The sequence below is a fragment of the Pipistrellus hanaki genome (assembly GCF_964339955.1).
Source record: "Pipistrellus hanaki genome assembly, chromosome: 16".
Lineage (NCBI taxonomy): Eukaryota > Metazoa > Chordata > Mammalia > Chiroptera > Vespertilionidae > Pipistrellus > Pipistrellus hanaki.
This window is the reverse complement of record NC_140518.1, coordinates 7,373,047-7,389,742: the sequence shown is the minus strand read 5'-3', so window position 1 is coordinate 7,389,742 and position 16,696 is coordinate 7,373,047. Positions and strand designations below refer to the sequence as shown.

General features: G+C 59.5%; 1 protein-coding gene across 1 annotated transcript; it reads left to right on the top strand.

Moving 5' to 3' along the window:
• The first annotated feature begins 438 nt into the window (after positions 1 to 438).
• Positions 439 to 16,696, top strand: RAPGEFL1 (Rap guanine nucleotide exchange factor like 1). The gene is made up of 15 exons (XM_084863148.1): positions 439 to 1,310; positions 4,043 to 4,121; positions 4,958 to 5,093; positions 5,285 to 5,382; positions 7,690 to 7,802; positions 8,041 to 8,208; positions 9,357 to 9,454; positions 9,574 to 9,696; positions 10,675 to 10,853; positions 11,002 to 11,092; positions 11,564 to 11,614; positions 11,933 to 12,020; positions 12,186 to 12,250; positions 12,618 to 12,672; positions 13,252 to 16,696. The coding sequence occupies exons 1-15, from the start codon at positions 806 to 808 to the stop codon at positions 13,374 to 13,376; spliced, it is 1,974 nt and encodes a 657-aa protein (XP_084719274.1). The 5' UTR covers positions 439 to 805; the 3' UTR covers positions 13,377 to 16,696.

The following is a 16,696-nucleotide window of genomic DNA, read 5'->3' as shown; positions in this document are numbered from 1 at the left end:
AGACCACGTGTTCCTGTAGGTGTGTTGGCAGCGAAAACTATCTGGGTTGAGAGTGAGGGATACCCAATCAGCAATCTTTGTAGGTCTCACCTGAGTCCAGGTAGGTGAGTCAAGGCATGCAGGCCACACACCTGCCCTGATTCTTTGAAATGGCACCAGGTTCCTCTGTAAGGCGGGGAGCCAGGAATCCCTCTCCATGGGTGTGTCCCTCCTCCTTCGCCCTTCATTTCTGCGTCGCCTTCTCTGAACTCGCCACCCAATCCCATTCAGCTCCTTACAATCCCAGGTGGCCCTCCCCCTAGCCCCCAGCCCCCAGGACCAGCCCCAACGCCCAAGTTCAAGCCTCGCGCGGCCCGGGGGGCGGGCCCAGGAGGGGAAGGGGCGGGGCGGGGGCGGGGCCTGGCGGAGGGGGCGCGGTCTCGGCGCTGCCACCTTCCCCGCGGCCAGGAGCGCCGCCGCGTCCTCAGCCCCGCGCTCCGCCCGCCGCCTCTGCCGCCGCAGCCCGGCCCGCGAGCGCAGCGCCGGGGCCCCGGCCCCGCATCCTCCCCTCCCTCCGGGCCGCGGGCCGGCCGCAGCCGGCATGGGCGGCCACTGACGGCGGGCACCCCTTCCCTCGGGCACCTCCCCGGGCCACCGGCCACTGGACTCCGGCCGGCGAGCCGCGGGCACCTCTGGCCCCGGTCCGGCGCCCGCACGGCCCTCGGCTCTGCCCCTCCGGCGCTGAGCACCGCGCCCCCGCCCCCCCGCCCGCGCCCGGGACACCTGGGTCCCCCGGCGGCCCGCGGACAGGGGCGGGTGGGGGGGCATGAAGCCGCTGGAGAAATTTCTCAAGAAGCAGACGTCGCAGCTGGCGGGGCGCACGGTGGCGGGGGGTCCCGGCGGAGGCCCGGGGAGCTGCGGCGGGCCCGGCGGGGGCGGGGGGCCGGCCGGGGGCGGCGGGCAGGCCGGGGCCCCGCGGCCGCTGCAGCGGCGGCAGAGCGTGTCCCGCCTGCTGCTCCCCGCTTTCCTGCGGGAGCCCCCCGCGGAGCCGGGGCTGGAGCCGCCCGCCGAGGAGGAGGGCGGGGAGCCGGCGGGGGTCGCGGAGGAGCTCGGCGGCGGCGGGGGGCCCTGCTGGCTGCAGCTAGAGGAGGTGCCGGGGCCCGGGCCGCTGCGGTCCCCGTCCTCCTACTCCTCCGACGAGCTGTCCCCGGGCGAGCCCCTGACGTCCCCGCCATGGGCCCCCCTGGGCGCCCCCGAGCGGCCGGAGCATCTTCTGAACCGCGTTCTGCAGCGGCTGGCCGGAGGGGCCACCAGGGACAGCGCCGCCTCAGGTAAGGGGGCCCCACCCCGGAGTGGGGGCTGCCACCTGGCCCCCCGCCCTTGCCCTTGCAGCATGGGGGGGGGGGGCGGGCGCTCCGCTGGAGCCCGGCTGGGGGGCTGAGGGGTCGGCCCCAGTGGGGTAGGGGCTCCTCGGAGGAACAGAGTGGCAGGGCCCCCTTGCTCCCTGTGGCAGCCTCACCCGCAGCTGGAAAAGCAGCTGAACCTCTGTCTTCCCTTCAGCCGCCCTCCCTCTCCCCTGGACATGGTAGCCACAGACTCCTGGGCCTCTGCTGACGATTCCCTCCTCCTGGGGCCCAACATGAGGGCTTGACACACTAAGATGGAAGCTGCCCAGAGCAGCCGAGCTCCCCTCCCCCCGCCGAGGTGCCCCAGCCTGAAAGACCTTCCGGGGGTCTCCCCCTTTGGGTTTGGAAGCCCAGCCGGTGGGGCAGTGCCAGGCAGGCAGGCACGGGGCCTGAGCCGGGTCTGGGGCTCCGGCAAAGGGATGCATTGTCCTTAGCCGCCTGGGAGTGGAGGGGGGTGTCCCAGTGGGGGCTGACTCAGAGGTGTTGTTGGGGGAGAGGTGACGGGGCAGACATCAGGGGCCTGTGGCGACCAGGGGGGTCTGGGCCTTCCCAGCCCCCACCCTTCCCCTGGCAGGCCTCAGCACACCGCCTCTTTCAAAAAATAATAGCCACACCCTGAGAGGCTTATTCCCCAAATGATGATGCTATTGCACCACTCCCCTCCGGCACCCTACCGAGGGGGCTTGGAGGAAACTGAGGCCCCACACGGCCGGGTGGTGGCTGAGGTCAAAGACCGGTGGGTCTGCAGGCCCAGCCCTGGGCATCGCAGTGAGCCCAGCAGGGGCTGGGGCTGGGGGACCCTGGTTGAGAATCTCGAGATGGGGGTTTCCCACCGTGCTCTCCGACCTCTGCAGGCAGCCCCGCCTGGGCGTGTGGGAGAGGGCTCCGGCCCCTAGATCCTCCTCAAGACCCGGGCCCTCTCCTTTGCCTCAGACGGCAGCTGCCCCGGGGAGCTGACACCTTTTAGATTTAATTAGAAAAAAATATCAAACACATACAGCTCTTCTAACCATAACTTCCCGCCTACGCTACACACCCTGTGTCTCTCTGACACATTCCCCCGGGAGGCTGGCTGTGCCTTGGACCCGAGCCCGCCTCGGAGGAGCCAGACTCCGAACGGTGGCCCCCACAGCCGCGTCTCCCCCATTCTGCTCCATGATCTCGTTCGCCAGCGGGAGAGAGAGAACAGAAAGGGCGTGAGGCATCGCTGGTCCTGGTCCCTCATCCCTGGAGCTGGACATCGGAGTCGGGGGAGCTGTGCACTCTCTTTAAGAACACAGCGGGGTAGCTGGGCAGAGAGGTGGAGGGAGAAACTGTTTTTCCGGGGCCTGGGTGGGTGCCACGGACTCTGCCCGGTCTTTCCTGGAGAAGGAAGGACTCCGGAGCTGACTGTCACCTGCATTATCCGGCCGGGCAGGCTCAAGTCCCCGAGTAACTGGTTTGGGAAACAACAACCCCAAACCAGTCCCAGGATGAACGAGAATCAGTTCAGCCTGCCACTCCGATCTCCTCCAGCACGCCCCAGGTTCTTACTGCCTTGGTTCCCTCCCAGGTGCGTGGGAGGAGAGGAGTGACAGACAGACGGCACCCCAAACTAGCCAGTCTCTCCAAAGCCTAAGCAGCCCCTTTCGGCCACTGGTTGTACCCAGACAGTGTGCCTCGGGCGTACTGAGAGAAGATCAGAGATTCAGGAGTGTGGGCTCTTAGCCCCGCTCCAGGCAAGTCCCTCCCAGCCCTGGGCCTCAGTTTCTTCTCATTTGTGAAGTGAGAGAGTCGAAGTCAAGGATCTCCTGTTGTGCTCCTCCTCCACCTTCCTGGCTGGAATTGGAGGCCAGGGATGGGGAGCCAAGGGCTCCCAGAAGCCTTGGCTTTGTCTCGAGGCGGTACCTGGGGACCTGGCCCTAACCTGTCCGGGTAAGGACACCTGGCTCCCTCCCTGCGCCCAGCCTGTTTGTGTGTGCCAGGCTGCCCTGCCCCACCCCAGGGCTGGATGCAAGTCAGGGCGACCTTGTACCTGGCTGACTGGCTGAGCCAGGCCCAGCTGGGGGCGTGGAGGGGGAAGAAGTGCTGGGAGGAGCCGTTTCCCTCCACCTTTCCATCATTAACCCGGCGATCTCTGAGCATCCAGAGGACACAGGGGTTTTCTCTTTAAAGGCGTTAGGATCCAAGAAATAACAGTTGCTCCATCTCCCTTTTAATCGGGCTGGTTCCCACCTGCCTCCTCTTTGGAACTCAGAGCTGTTCGGCAGGGAGTGGGGAGGAGAGGAGGGACACACACAAACACACGCCCTGCTGACCCTGACCGCTGTGTTTGGAAGTGGTCTAAAGAACTCTTTTCAGGGGGCCCATCTCAAGCTTGGTGTCTTATCTGACCGGCTCCCCGGACACACGGAAGAGAAGTGGGCGTGGCCACCAAAGGGTGCCCCTCCTTCCTTCCAGCTGCCTTGCAGCTGCCCACCGCACCCCTGCAGCGGCTGCCCCGAACCTTCATGCGTGTGTGTGTGTGTGTGTGTGGAGAGCATGATGGGGCAGGTGGCTGGGGCTCCAGTCTGGCTAAGGAGAACTCGCCCTTGGAGGCCAGAGAGTGGGGTGGGGAGTGTCCGGCTGCACCCTGGAAGTTCCCTTCTGACATCAGCGCTGCCCATTGATCTCCACAGATATCCTGCTGGATGACATCGTCCTCACCCATTCTCTCTTCCTCCCCACGGAGAAATTTCTGCAGGAGCTGCACGAGTAATATCCTTGTGGGGAAGGGACGATCGGGAGGGAGCCACTCCCCCGGCCCATTTGTGGTGTCAGTTCCTAGGCTGTCCCTTACAAAGCGTTTAGCCCTCGTTTCTCTCTCCGCCAGCTGTGTGACCTTGAGCACCTCCCAGGGCCTCAGTTTCTTCTTCTATAAAATGGGGGTAAAGAGCATCTGTCCTGCCTGCCTGCCGGGCTGCTGTGGAGATAGGTCTGACCACCGATGTGGGAGTGCTTTGGAGATGGCAAAGCCCTGTGCGCGGAAGGTGTTATTATTCTATGAAGAGCGCCTCTCTCCTCGCTGAATGGTTGCTCTAAACATCTGGTTGCCCAGCGAGTTATTACAGGGTCCGATGTAAACAGCAGGCCTGGCTGTGCTTCCGTGGGGTCTGCTAGGGACTGGCCACAGGCTGGGCTCCTCACAGGGTCTCGTGTGAGCGCAGGGCTTGTCGCTGAGTTATTTTAGGACCTAATTGCAAATGTCAGGCCACCGAGGAGAATATCACAGGCTCTCTTAGAAACACCCGGCCTGCCTGACAGGTGTGGTCAGGTTTGTGGCGAGCACCGTGACCTTTCTGAGCCTGCTGTGCGCTGCGGGCGTGGGCTGGTGGAGGTGGGGTTGGTCCAGACAGAAATTCAGAGGTGGGAGCTGGGGGTGGCCAAGTGGGTGCCATTCCTATCTATTCTGGGCTGGGGCATGAGGGACCCCTGGATCTCCCTTCTCCCTGGCCCCAAACCTACAGAGTATTTGGGGTGGTTTAGCCTCCCATTTCCCTTCTCACTCTCCTCAGGTCCGCCTGCCCCAGGTTTTTCCTTAACGGAGGGGTCAGCTTTGTCTCGGCAGGAGGCAGGGAGGGCCCCGAGGGGCTGGGCCAGAAGCAGGCCTGTCTCGCCATGCTCCTCCACTTCCTGGACACCTACCAGGGGCTGCTGCAGGAGGAGGAGGGCGCCGGCCGCATCATCAAGGTGGGCCCGGGAGGAAGAGGCGGGTGAGCGGGCAGTCAGCTCTGGAAGGGGCCCCTTCGAAGGAGCCGTCCCCGTCAGGAGGGGAACCGGAAGGAAAAGACGCCAGGGCGCCTGCGCTTCCATGTTCCCCTGTGCTCGAAGGCCCGGAGACCTGACAGAGCGTGACACCCTCCCTTCTCCCCCCTCCCCAGGACCTGTACCTGCTCATCATGAAGGACGAGTCCCTTTACCAGGACCTCCGCGAGGACACACTGAGGCTGCACCAGCTGGTGGAGACAGCAGAGCTAAAGTGAGGGGAATGGGCTGGGGAAGGGGCCAGGAGAGAAATCCCCATGTCCCTCTCTCCCAGGGGCTGCCTCTGGCCTTCTGGCTCCAGTATGGTCTTCTTTCAGTCCCTTCCTCTTACCGGAGAGGAGCACAAAGACGGTCTCTAGTCACTGTTTCCCTCTCACCTGGGGATATGTTCTTATTGACTTCACATAGAGAGGAAGGGAGAAGGAGGGAGGGAGAGACACACACATGAAACAGCCATGTGAGAGAGAAACATCCATTGACTGCCTCTTGCATGCACCCCGACCGGGGATGGAACCTGAAACCTGGATCTGTGCCCTAACTGGGAATCGAACCTGCAACCTTTGGGTATATGGGATGACACTCCAACCAACTGAATCACACTCAGCAGGACTCCAGTCATATTTCCCCCCTCATTCCAATGGCATACTAGTGAATATTTAACAACCAGTACTTGGTGGGGGGGGGAACCTCATCCTGATTTTCATAATATAAATTCTCTCATCATTCAAGCCACCAACATGACATCACTGACTGTGAAGCTGGGAAGAGATATAGAGGCCATTGTATGGTATTCTCACCATACAAATACCACGATGACAATAACCAGAAGAGCATAGATAATAGTGAAACATAGTGAAACAATTAGGAGACTACCTTTTTTTTGGTAATAATTGATAGAAACATACACACACTGGAATTAAAAAAAAAATTTTTTTGAGAGAGAAACATCGATTTGTTGTTCTACTTATTTATGCATTCATTTGTTGCTTCTTATATGTGCCCTGACTGGGGACCAAACCTGCAACCTTGGTGTATTGAGACAATGCTCAGTCTCACCAATTGAGCTACCCAACCAGGGCCCACATACTGTATAGCTTTGTTTTAAAACCAGTGGGCAAGATTTAGCACTCTGCTTTCAGAGGCAATGTGAACTGGCTTTAGGACACCACTGCATCCAACCATCCGTCTGTCCATCTATCCATCCATCCCTTCGGCCCTTTCTGTTTCTCTCCCCTTGATCCCCACCATCACAACCCTTATCTGGGCCTCATTACCTCTCACAGCCTGCAATCCAGGACTTCAGTTTATGGTCTCTTTTTAAAAATATATATTTTTATTGATTTCAGAGCTTAAGGGAGAGGGATAGAAAAATAAAAACATCCATGATGATAGAGAACCATTGATTGGCTTCCTCCTGCATGCCCCACCATGGGGATCAAGCCTGCAACCTGGGCATGTGCCCTGACCAGCAACCACACTGTGACCTCCCTCCTGGTTTATAGCTGGACGCTCAACCACTGAGCTAATGCCTGCCGGGCTTCAGGCTATGGTCTGTGTCTGTCTCTCCCTTCTTATAGTGATGGGGAGGGCGGGGAGAGAGAGAGAGAGATCTTTCCAACTTGACATCATGTTCCCCTTCTAAAAACATCATGGCTCTCTGTTGCCTATAAGACAAGAAAAGTTGCAATATCCTAGCACAGAATTCAGCACCCTCCCCTTCCTGTCTCCTAACCCTTCTCATCTCAACTCCTACAGAGCCCTACGCCCACCACACTCCTATCCATCCCGACCCCTAGACTTCTGTGCTTTCCCAACTTCCTGCTGTCGTTTAGACCGTCTGTTCCAGAAGGACCTCCTCCCACCCCCTTCTCTTCCTGTTGTCCTTCAAGGGCCAGGCCAAATGCCATCTTCTCAATGAAAGTTCCCCAGACCTTCCCTCTTAGGAATAGCTTTGTCCCTCCCTCATACCAACGTGACTCTCCGTGCATATTTGTTATGTCACCTGGCACCGGCCTCTGTGTTAGAAGTAGCTGTATGCACATCTGTTTCCCCCCAGAGTGTGAAGTTCTTGTTGGCAAAATTCAGCAAACAGCTGGTTACCTACACCTACCCTGTGCCAAAGCAATGTTCTAGGCCTGGGCGGTGGGAAACAAAACCAGTAAGAAGGAATCCCAGCTCTCCAAAGCTCTCAGTCTTGTAGAGGAGATAAGATGCAAACATAAACAAATGCTAGCCCATTGTCCTATAGCAGAAAAAAAAAAAAAAAGCAGCATTAAAATGACCTTCCCTGGCGGGTGGGGCGGCTCAGACAAGAATTCAGGGAAGAGGTGGCATTTGATGTGGGTCACTCGGAGAGTGGTCCCCTGCTGGCCATTGTCCTCACTTCTGACAAACTCTCACCACGCTCTGAACCGATGCCAGTGCATCCTTGCCCCGGTTCTGATGTCCCTGTTTGATGTTGCCTGCCTGGTGCTCCGTATGCCTGGCAGGGCTTCCTGATGCCCAGCTGTATCCATGCCAGGATCCCGGAGGAGAGCCAGCCGCCCAACAAGCAGGTGAAGCCACTCTTCCGCCACTTCCGCCGGATAGACTCCTGTCTGCAGACCCGAGTGGCCTTCCGGGGCTCTGACGAGAGTGAGTGAGGGCACCAGGAGGGGCGGGGCTTCCTGAGTGGCTTAGGGGGCCCACTTGGGGTCTTGGGTCTTGGTCGCCCTCCATGGAGCCTCCCCTGTGTAGCAGAACCTGTCCCTGTTACAGCATCCTTTTCAGAGGCCAGCCAATTTTAGGTTAGGGGTGGCATGGCGTGGGGGGCACCGGTGTCCTGGAGGGGACAATGCCCTCTGATGAGAGCCATCTTCCTGTCTCTGCCCAGTCTTCTGCCGCGTCTACATGCCCGACCACTCCTACGTGACCATCCGCAGCCGCCTCTCGGCCTCTGTGCAGGACATCCTGGGCTCGGTGACGGAGAAGCTGCAGTACTCGGAGGAGCCTGCGGGCCGTGAGGACTCCCTCATCCTGGTCGCTGTGGCCTCTTCGGGAGGTGAGGGGTCAGAGAGAACCCCGCTGGGACCCAGGAGAGGAGACACTCACAAGCCCCTCGCCTGGGGCGGGTAAACACTGGCTTCTAGGTCTGAGCTGCTCCAACTGTGGTGCTGGGACCAGCCCCATGAGCATCTCCTGGGAGCTTATTAAAAATGCAATATGTCAGACCCCACTTCCAGACCTGCTGAGTCAGGGTGTGCGTTTTAACAAGACCCCTAGGCTATTATTCCGTGCACGCTTAAATTTGGGGAGCGCTGGTCCAGGACACCTGGATGCTGATCTGGGTGCCTGCCTTCCTCGTCTTGGAATTTCGCCCTTTAATCTCTCGGAATGCTGAAAGGTGCTTTGTTTTTTAGGCGAACGATGCAGGGCGAGCCTGCGGTCCTTGTGGGCGTACAAAATACCTGCAACGCAGTCAGTGTATGTCCCTGTAAGACAGGAAAGAATTCCGCTTTTCCAGTGTCACAGGGACGAAAGAATGAGAGAGGAGCTGCGATAGAACACCGGGGGCTAAAAGAGAGGTTATCAATGCAAAAGAAGTCATTCTTTGAAAAATGTCAGAAAAGGATAGCACCAACTGGCAATAATACAAGTCCCGTTAGTCTAGAACAGTGGTCAGGCAAACTCATTAGTCAACAGAGCTAAATATCAACACTACAACGATTGACATTTCTTTGGAGAGCCCAATTTCTTAAAGGTGAACTTCTTCTAAGGCCAGTTCCTCAGCATAGACTCGCCCAGGCCGTGGTATTTTGTGGAAGAGCCACACTCCAGGGGCCAAAGAGCCGCATGTGGCTCTTGAGCCGAAGTTTGCCTACCTAGGGTCTAGAACACATGTGTCAAACACAAGGCCCGCGGGCCAAATCCAGCCCGCCAGGCCTTGCAATGTGGCCCGCACCGCGCTGTCATCACTGCACTCCGCTGTCAGTTTATGACATTGTCAGTTTATGACTGTTCAGTAAACCATCCGGCCCGCGATTTAGGCTGGATTTTAGATTTTGGCCCCTTCTCTGATTGAGTTCGACACCCCTAGTCTAGAACGTGTCCACGCAGGGCGGGGAGTTTCTGGGTGGGATGGCGACCGCGGCTGGGAGGTGTGAGGGTGCAGGGGGCCGGGCCGAGGCCGAGCAGCTCGTATTTCTGCAGAGAAAGTCCTTCTCCAGCCGACGGAAGACTGTGTCTTCACCACGCTGGGCATCAACAGCCACCTGTTCGCCTGCACACGGGACAGCTTCGAGGCGCTGGTAAGGCCGCCTTCCTCACCAGGCCTCGGCTGGGAGCCGTGGCTCGGGGGGGCGGGGGGCTGGGAGCAGAACCTCACGTGCCCAGAGGGGAGCCCAGCCCTGTCCCCTGCTGCCACCAGGTGCCCCTCCCCGAGGAGATCCAGGTCTCCCCCGGAGACACCGAGATCCACCGGGTGGAGCCTGAGGATGTGGCCAACCACCTGACGGCCTTCCACTGGGAGCTGTTCCGCTGCGTGCACGAGGTGGGCTGAGGCTGGAGCTGGCGGGGGCCTGGAGGGGGGAATGTGCCAAGTGCGGGGCCCGGAGTGAGGCCGTTTCTGCGCCCCAAACCCCGGTTAGACGCCGGCTTGCAGCATGTCTGGGGGCAGTGCACCACCAGAACCTCTCTCAGCCTTTGTCCCCCTCATCCGAGGAGACAGCAAAGAGAGAGGCCCCTTGCAGGGTGGCTCAGGGCCCAAGCGCTGCTTACCCACAACCTGAACCGTGGTTTATTAGTATTTTTTGAGTATTTACTCTTTTTAAAAATATATATTTTATTGAGTTTCTACAGGGAGGAACGGAGAGAGATAGAGTTAGAAACATGGATGAGAGAGAAAAACACAGATCAGCTGTCTCCTGCACAACCCCCTCTGTGCTTGCAACCAAGGTACATGCCCCTGACTGGAATCGAACCCGGGACCCTTCAGTCCGCAGGCCGACGCTCTATCCACTGAGCCAAACCAGTTTCAGCTACTTTTTTTTTTTTAATGATATTTTTACAGAGAGGAAGGGAGAGGAATAGAAAGCTAGAAACATCAATGAGAGAGAAACACCGATCAGCTGCCTCCTACACACCTCCTGCTGGGGTTGTGCCCGCAACCAAGGTACATGCCCCTGACCCGAATGGAACCCGGGACCCTTCAGTCCGCAGGCCGACACTCGATCCACTGAGCCAAACCGGTTAGGGCGGGTACTTACGCTTAAAGAAATAAAACAAGGCAGCGATCATGATGTCTGTTACGTGGGTTAAGTGCCTGGCACCTCGCAAGTGCTCCGTAGATGGCAGAGCATTATTCACGTTGGCTGTTTCCCCCTCTCTCTCTGCTGCATCCTGTCCTGTCTTCTATTTTCTACCCCTCCCGCCCCAACCCTCCTGCCTGCCTTCCTCGCCGCCCGCACTGCCATCCTCCCGCCCACATCACCCACCCCCCCTCCACCCCACCCCCGGCCGCGCGGCGCAGCTGGAGTTCGTGGACTACGTGTTCCACGGGGAGCGCGGCCGGCGGGAGACGGCCAACCTGGAGCTGCTGCTGCAGCGCTGCAGCGAGGTCACCCACTGGGTGGCCACCGAGGTGCTGCTCTGCGAGGCCCAGGGCAAGCGCGTGCAGCTGCTCAAGAAGTTCATCAAGATCGCGGCCATGTGAGTGCAGGGGGGGCAGGGCTGGGGGGCTGGGGGGGGCTAAAGAGGGGGAATGGGGCGGAAGCTAGCCAGAGGCCTGGGGTTGGGGGTGGGAGGGGCGGTGCCTGGGCCTCCTGACCGCCCGCTGACCCCGCCTCCCAACCCGCAGCTGCAAGCAGAACCAGGACCTGCTGTCCTTCTACGCCGTGGTCATGGGGCTGGACAACGCCGCCGTCAGCCGCCTGCGGCTCACCTGGGAGGTATGCGACCTCTCCCCTCCCCTCCTTTCCCTTCCCCTCCCCCCTCCCCCCTGCACTGGCCCACCTGGGATGTTGGCCGCCAGCCTGTCTTGACACCTGGGCTCACCTCCGTGGGAAGGAGGCGCCCACGCAGCCCTAGGGCGCCCAGCTCTGCCTGATGGGCCTGCCCTTGTGCGGATGGGAACGGAGGCCCACCTGATGGGAGGGAGGGAGGGAGGGCAGCAGCCCAGGCCAGGCGGCACTCAGTGAGGTGCCCTGGGGCCTGGTGGAGGCCTCAGTCTCCCCAGGATAATTCATTTCTCTGGGCTGCTTCCAGCCAAGGGGACTCCACTTCCCCACCCTCCGGCTTCCCGGCCCCTGCAAGACACCAGCCCTTTCCCCTCTGGCCCCGAGGGGCCAGAAGCTCCCGTGAAACTCGTGAAACTCGAGGAGCTCCCCTCGGACGCTCCTTCTCCCTTCCAATCCCCACAGAAGCTGCCCGGGAAGTTCAAGAACCTGTTCCGCAAATTCGAGAACCTGACGGTGAGTGGGGTTTGGCTCTTGTGTCGGCCCTTGGACTTGTACCCCGGAGACTCTCTGCTCCCATAAACCTTCTCCCTCAAGCTTCCCTTTCAAGGTGCCTAGGATCCCCCTTCTCTTCCCACCACGCTGGAGGATACTCCCTCATTTCCCCGGAGAAGACTTCCGTAGCACACCCCTACCTGATTGGAGACCTTCCCCACACCCCCCAGGGACACCCCCCTTCACACCCCTCGGGCTGGGGGATGAGGGAGGAAACGGGGTGTCTTTGGGGTACCCTGGGCCTAGCTGTCCCTTTACCCCTCGTCTGCGCAACGCCAGGACCCCTGCAGGAACCACAAGAGCTACCGAGACGCGATCTCCAAGATGAAAGCTCCTGTGATTCCTTTTGTGCCTCTGATCCTCAAAGGTGAGCGCTGTCCCCGATGGTGCTCCTCTGGCCCCGGCTCTGCCCCCCAGCCCTTCCCCCTGAGTGCCCCAGGAGAGGAGCCCCCCAAGGCTGAGTGGATTCCAGGGAAGGGGATGGGCCCTTTGAACCTCCTCTCGCCCACTCGTTTCTCTCTCCATCCGCTAGACCTGACTTTCCTGCACGAGGGCAGTAAGACCCTGGTGGACGGTTTGGTGAACATCGAGAAACTGGTAGGTGGCACTACCAGCCCCAGCCCCTCCCCCTCTCCTGGCACCCCCGAAAGACAGCAGCCTTTCTCCCCGGTGCCCAGCTTGCCTGACAGACTCCCGACTGTCTTCCTGGTGGCATCGCTGTGGCAACCCGCCCACGGGTGGGGTGGCAGAGCTGACAGGCAGCTCAGAGGGAGGGGCAGCTCTGCCTCCCCCTCAGCGGGCACCCTGTGACACCCACTTCTCTGGTGCTTCGGGGGGACCCTCCAGAACTGGGGACTGGAGGGAGCAGAACCAACAGAAGTGGAGCTCGGAGGAAGGGGAGCGTTGGGGGGGCATCTTTCTCTGACCTTCTCGGGTTCATTCCTTTTCACCCCCCCGCCCCCAGCATTCGGTGGCTGAAAAAGTGAGGACCGTCCGCAGATACCGGAGCCGGCCCCTGTGTGAGTACCGGGGTCGGAGAGTTACAGGAGTTTGCTGAGGGGAGGGTTCCGGGAGAAATGTTTATTTCCTTAACTCCATCAGCTCTCCGTGCTCCCGGGGCCTCCCCGGGGGCCCTCCTGCTCAGCACATTGTCCTCTGGCCAGTGTGTGTGTGTGTGTGTGTGTGTGTGTGTGTGTATGAGTGTGAGTGTATGAGTGTGAGTGTGTGTGAATATGTGTGTGTGTGAGTGAGAGAGAGAGAGAGTGTGTGTGTGTGTGTGTGAGAGTGTGTGTGTGTCTGTGTGTGAGTGTGTGTGAGTGTTTGTGTGTGTGTGTGTATGAGTGTGTGTGTGTGTGTGAGAGAGAGTGTGTGTGTGTGTGTCTGTGTGTGTGTGAGTGTGTGTGAGTGAGTGTGTGTGAGTGTGTGTGTGAGAGAGAGTGTGTGAGTGTGAGAGTGTGTGGGTGAGTGAGAGAGAGAGAGAGTGTGTGTGTGAGTGTGTGTGTGTGCGCGCACGTGTGTGTGTGTGTGTGTGTGTATGCACACGTGTGTGTAGAGGAAGAAGAGGCTCCAGCAGCCCCATGAGCTCTCCTTACACCCAGGCCTGGACATGGAGGCGTCCCCGCACCACCTGCAGACCAAGGCCTACGTGCGCCAGTTCCAGGTCATCGACAACCAGAACCTCCTCTTCGAGCTTTCCTACAAGCTGGAGGCCAACAGTCAGTGAGGACAGGCGCTGTGGTCAGCCCGCAGGGTCCTCGGGCACCTGACACTCAAGCACTTTGCACCATGTCCCCCCCACCTCCGCCATCTTCCCCCTGGAGCAGCCTCCCGCCCCACGGGGAGGGGAAGCGCCGAGGGACTTACTCCGGGACTCCTAAGCCTGTCTATCCTGCTGACGCCCTCGCCCCCTGCTCCTTCAAGCCCACTCCACACTGCGGGCCCGGCCCTGCCAGGGAAAAGGGGCACCGAGCTCTCTCCTCTGCCCCCTCCCCTCGAGGTCTGTTCCCCAGGAGAGTTCCCCACCTCCTCTTCCCCAGCAGGAAGGAGCGTGGCCACCCTCTGGGCCTCCATGGGGGAGGCCTGGCAGCCTTCCTCTCTCCCCTCTCCGGTTCTCCCATTCAGGGCTGGGACCCTGGCTGCACCCCTCTGAGTATTCTACGGCCCTCGTGTCTGTGTGTGTGGGCGTGTGTGTACATGTGCCCCCCTTCGAGGAGCGGAAGTGCCCCTGGCCATCGAGGCAGGGTGTGTGCTGGCGGGGGGGGAATCCTTCTGTTTGGTGCTACCCTTGTCTCTCTGCCCCTGGGTCAGTGACTGTGGGTGCTACCCCCACGCCCACACTGCCTGCTCAGTGACCCCCGCTGCCCTGCACCCAGGCGTGTGGACCAAGCTGCCGGTGAGGACTGGGAGCAGCGGCAGGGGGGAGGGCTTACCCGCCAGCCCTCGGGAACCACCCCCCCTCCCCCGGCCCGGCCTCCTGAAGGTCCCTGGGAGGGCTCCGCGGAGAGGATAACAGATGCTCAGGGAAACACAGGCCCACGCTGCCCACAGGACCCGCCTTCTGCGTGCCAGGGGGATGTGGTGAGGCGGTATCAGGAGTGAGGGGTACCTGCTGCCCACACCCCTGCTTCTGGCTCTGCGTCTGACACGAAGAACATGATCTGTCCTCTTCCCTGTCTTGACTCCCTCTTGGTCCTCTCCCTCAAGCTGGGGTGGGGGGCATCCCTGTCCCTGGGGGCAGGCAGACCCCAAAGTGGGGGGAGGGGGCGGCGGAGACGATACAGGCAGACTGGACTCCAGCAATGCCCTTATGGCCTCTGTCTCCCTCCCTCTCCCGTCACGGGCCTCAGGGCGGAGGGGAGCAGGGGCTCCTGGCAGCTACGGGGTGAGGTTTCCAGGCGCAGCCTCACCCTCCCCCTGGCACCACGTCTTTCCCTCGTGAAGAGGCGGCGGCAGCAGCAGACACAGCTGCTGTTCCTGCTCTGAGGATGTATATATTTTTTACCCAAAGCTCTGGAATTGTAATTTTATTTTTTAAAACTCAAAAGAGGGAAAGAGCCTTGTATTATATGTAAACAGTGTATCATAGGTTATGTTGTACAGTCCCTTTTATACAGTGGCCGGTCTCATTCCTGCAGCAAAAAAAAGTCTCTCATTCCCGCCCCCACCGCCTCTGATGCAGCCCCCGCATCTCCCCACCTCTGTCCCCCAAAGACAGTGACCGAGGCCCTCCTCCTGCCCCTGCCTCCTCCCTGCAGCTGCGGGCACCCGCTTCTCCCTGTGGCCGCCCTCCCTCCCCACCCCTCTCAGCAGCCTTCTCGCTCCAGCTCCCACACCCTCCTCCACCTCTGGGCCCACTGGGCCAGTCTTGACCCCTGCCCTCTGCTTCCAGGGCCTCCAGGCCTCCCCCGCCCCGCCCGCAGCTTTGCCAGAGTGAACCGTGTGTGCTGTACAGGCTCCGCTGGCATTGCGGCAGCTGCTGGGTGGGAAACAAGCTGATAAAGTCTATGAGTCAACCCTCCTGCTGTTCTCCATTCTGTTCCTTCGAGGCCCAGGGAGGCAAGAGGGGACCGCAGCAAGAAGGTTCTGGAACGAGTTTGAAAATGTGGATGCGAGCCCTCGCCGGTTTGGCTCAGTGGGTAGAGCTTTGGCCCACGGACTAACAGGTCCTGGGTTCAGTTCCTGTCAAGGGCACGCGCCTTGGTTGCAGGCTCGAGCCCCAGCCCAGGTCGGGGCAGGGGCAGGAGGCAACCAATGGATGTGTCTCTCTCACATCAATGTTCCTCTCTGTCTCTCCCTCTCCCCTCCCACTGTCTCTAAGAATCAATGGAAAAGTATCCCCAGTGAGGATGAATGGAAATGTGGAGGGGAGGAGAAGGTGCCAAACCCCTAAGACATGTTACACTGTGGCTCAGAGTAAAGGTTTTAGTCTTTCCATGTTCCAGGCGCCATACGTACCTGATCCTGTTGAATTCTAACGCTGTGAGGAGGAGGGCGGAGGCATGGTCCTCACCTGAGGTCCATGTTACAGGGCGAGCGAGAGGGCAGACCTGGGCCTCTCACCTAGACCTGCTCCTGCAGACAGCATGCACCCTCCACACAACCAGTATTTGCCGGTTATGTTAAGTCATGAGCAGCTAGAACCTACGCTCCAGGAGATACTGTATATGCAAACGGCTGTGCTGGAGCCCTTGACCTTCCCTCATCCTACATGCTATTTTCTTGATCTTCTGGATGTCAGAGAATGCTCCTCTCAGCCACCCAGGTTCCCCAGGCAAGAAAGAATACAGGACTCACCCTGAATGGCTCTTTCTCTCATACCTTGTTCGCCTCATCGGCCAGCCCCAGAATATTAGTATATCCCAGACTGGTCCGCTGTTACCATGACGGTGACTTCTCTATTACCACCTAGTCCAAACCATGTTCATGGCTTCCCAGGACGACTACACTAGCCTCCTACTGTGCTCTCAGCTTCCTCTCAACACTCCTCCCCTGACCCCGCCAGTGAGTTCTCCACCTGCAGCCAGGGTGCTCTTTTAGAAACCTAAATCAGATCATTATGGCTAGCATGAAAAAGAGGAGCCTGCCAAGTGCCAGTGACGATATGGAGAGCTGGGACTTTCAGAAACTGCTGGTGGGACTCGAAGCGGCTTCACCATTTTAGAACATTGTCTGGCAGTATCTGCTGAAACTAAATGCACCTCAACTCTGGCCTCGTGTGTATCCAAGAGAAATTAGTGCTGCTGTCCACCAACAGACATCTACACCAATGATCAGAGTGGTTTTACTCATGATAAATTGGGGGCGGGGGGTGTCCTTCAACAGGTGAATGGTTGAACGGACAAGCCAGTTGTTATATGTATGTATACATATTTAGAGAGAGTAGAAGGGAGAAAGAGAGAAAGAGAGAAGCATTGATGTGAGAGAGATACATTGATTGGTTGCCTCCCACATGGGTCTGACGAGGGCTGGGGATCGAGAGCCTGCAACTGAGGTATGTGCCCTTGACCAGAATTGAACCTGAAACCCTTCGGCCTGAGGGCTGAC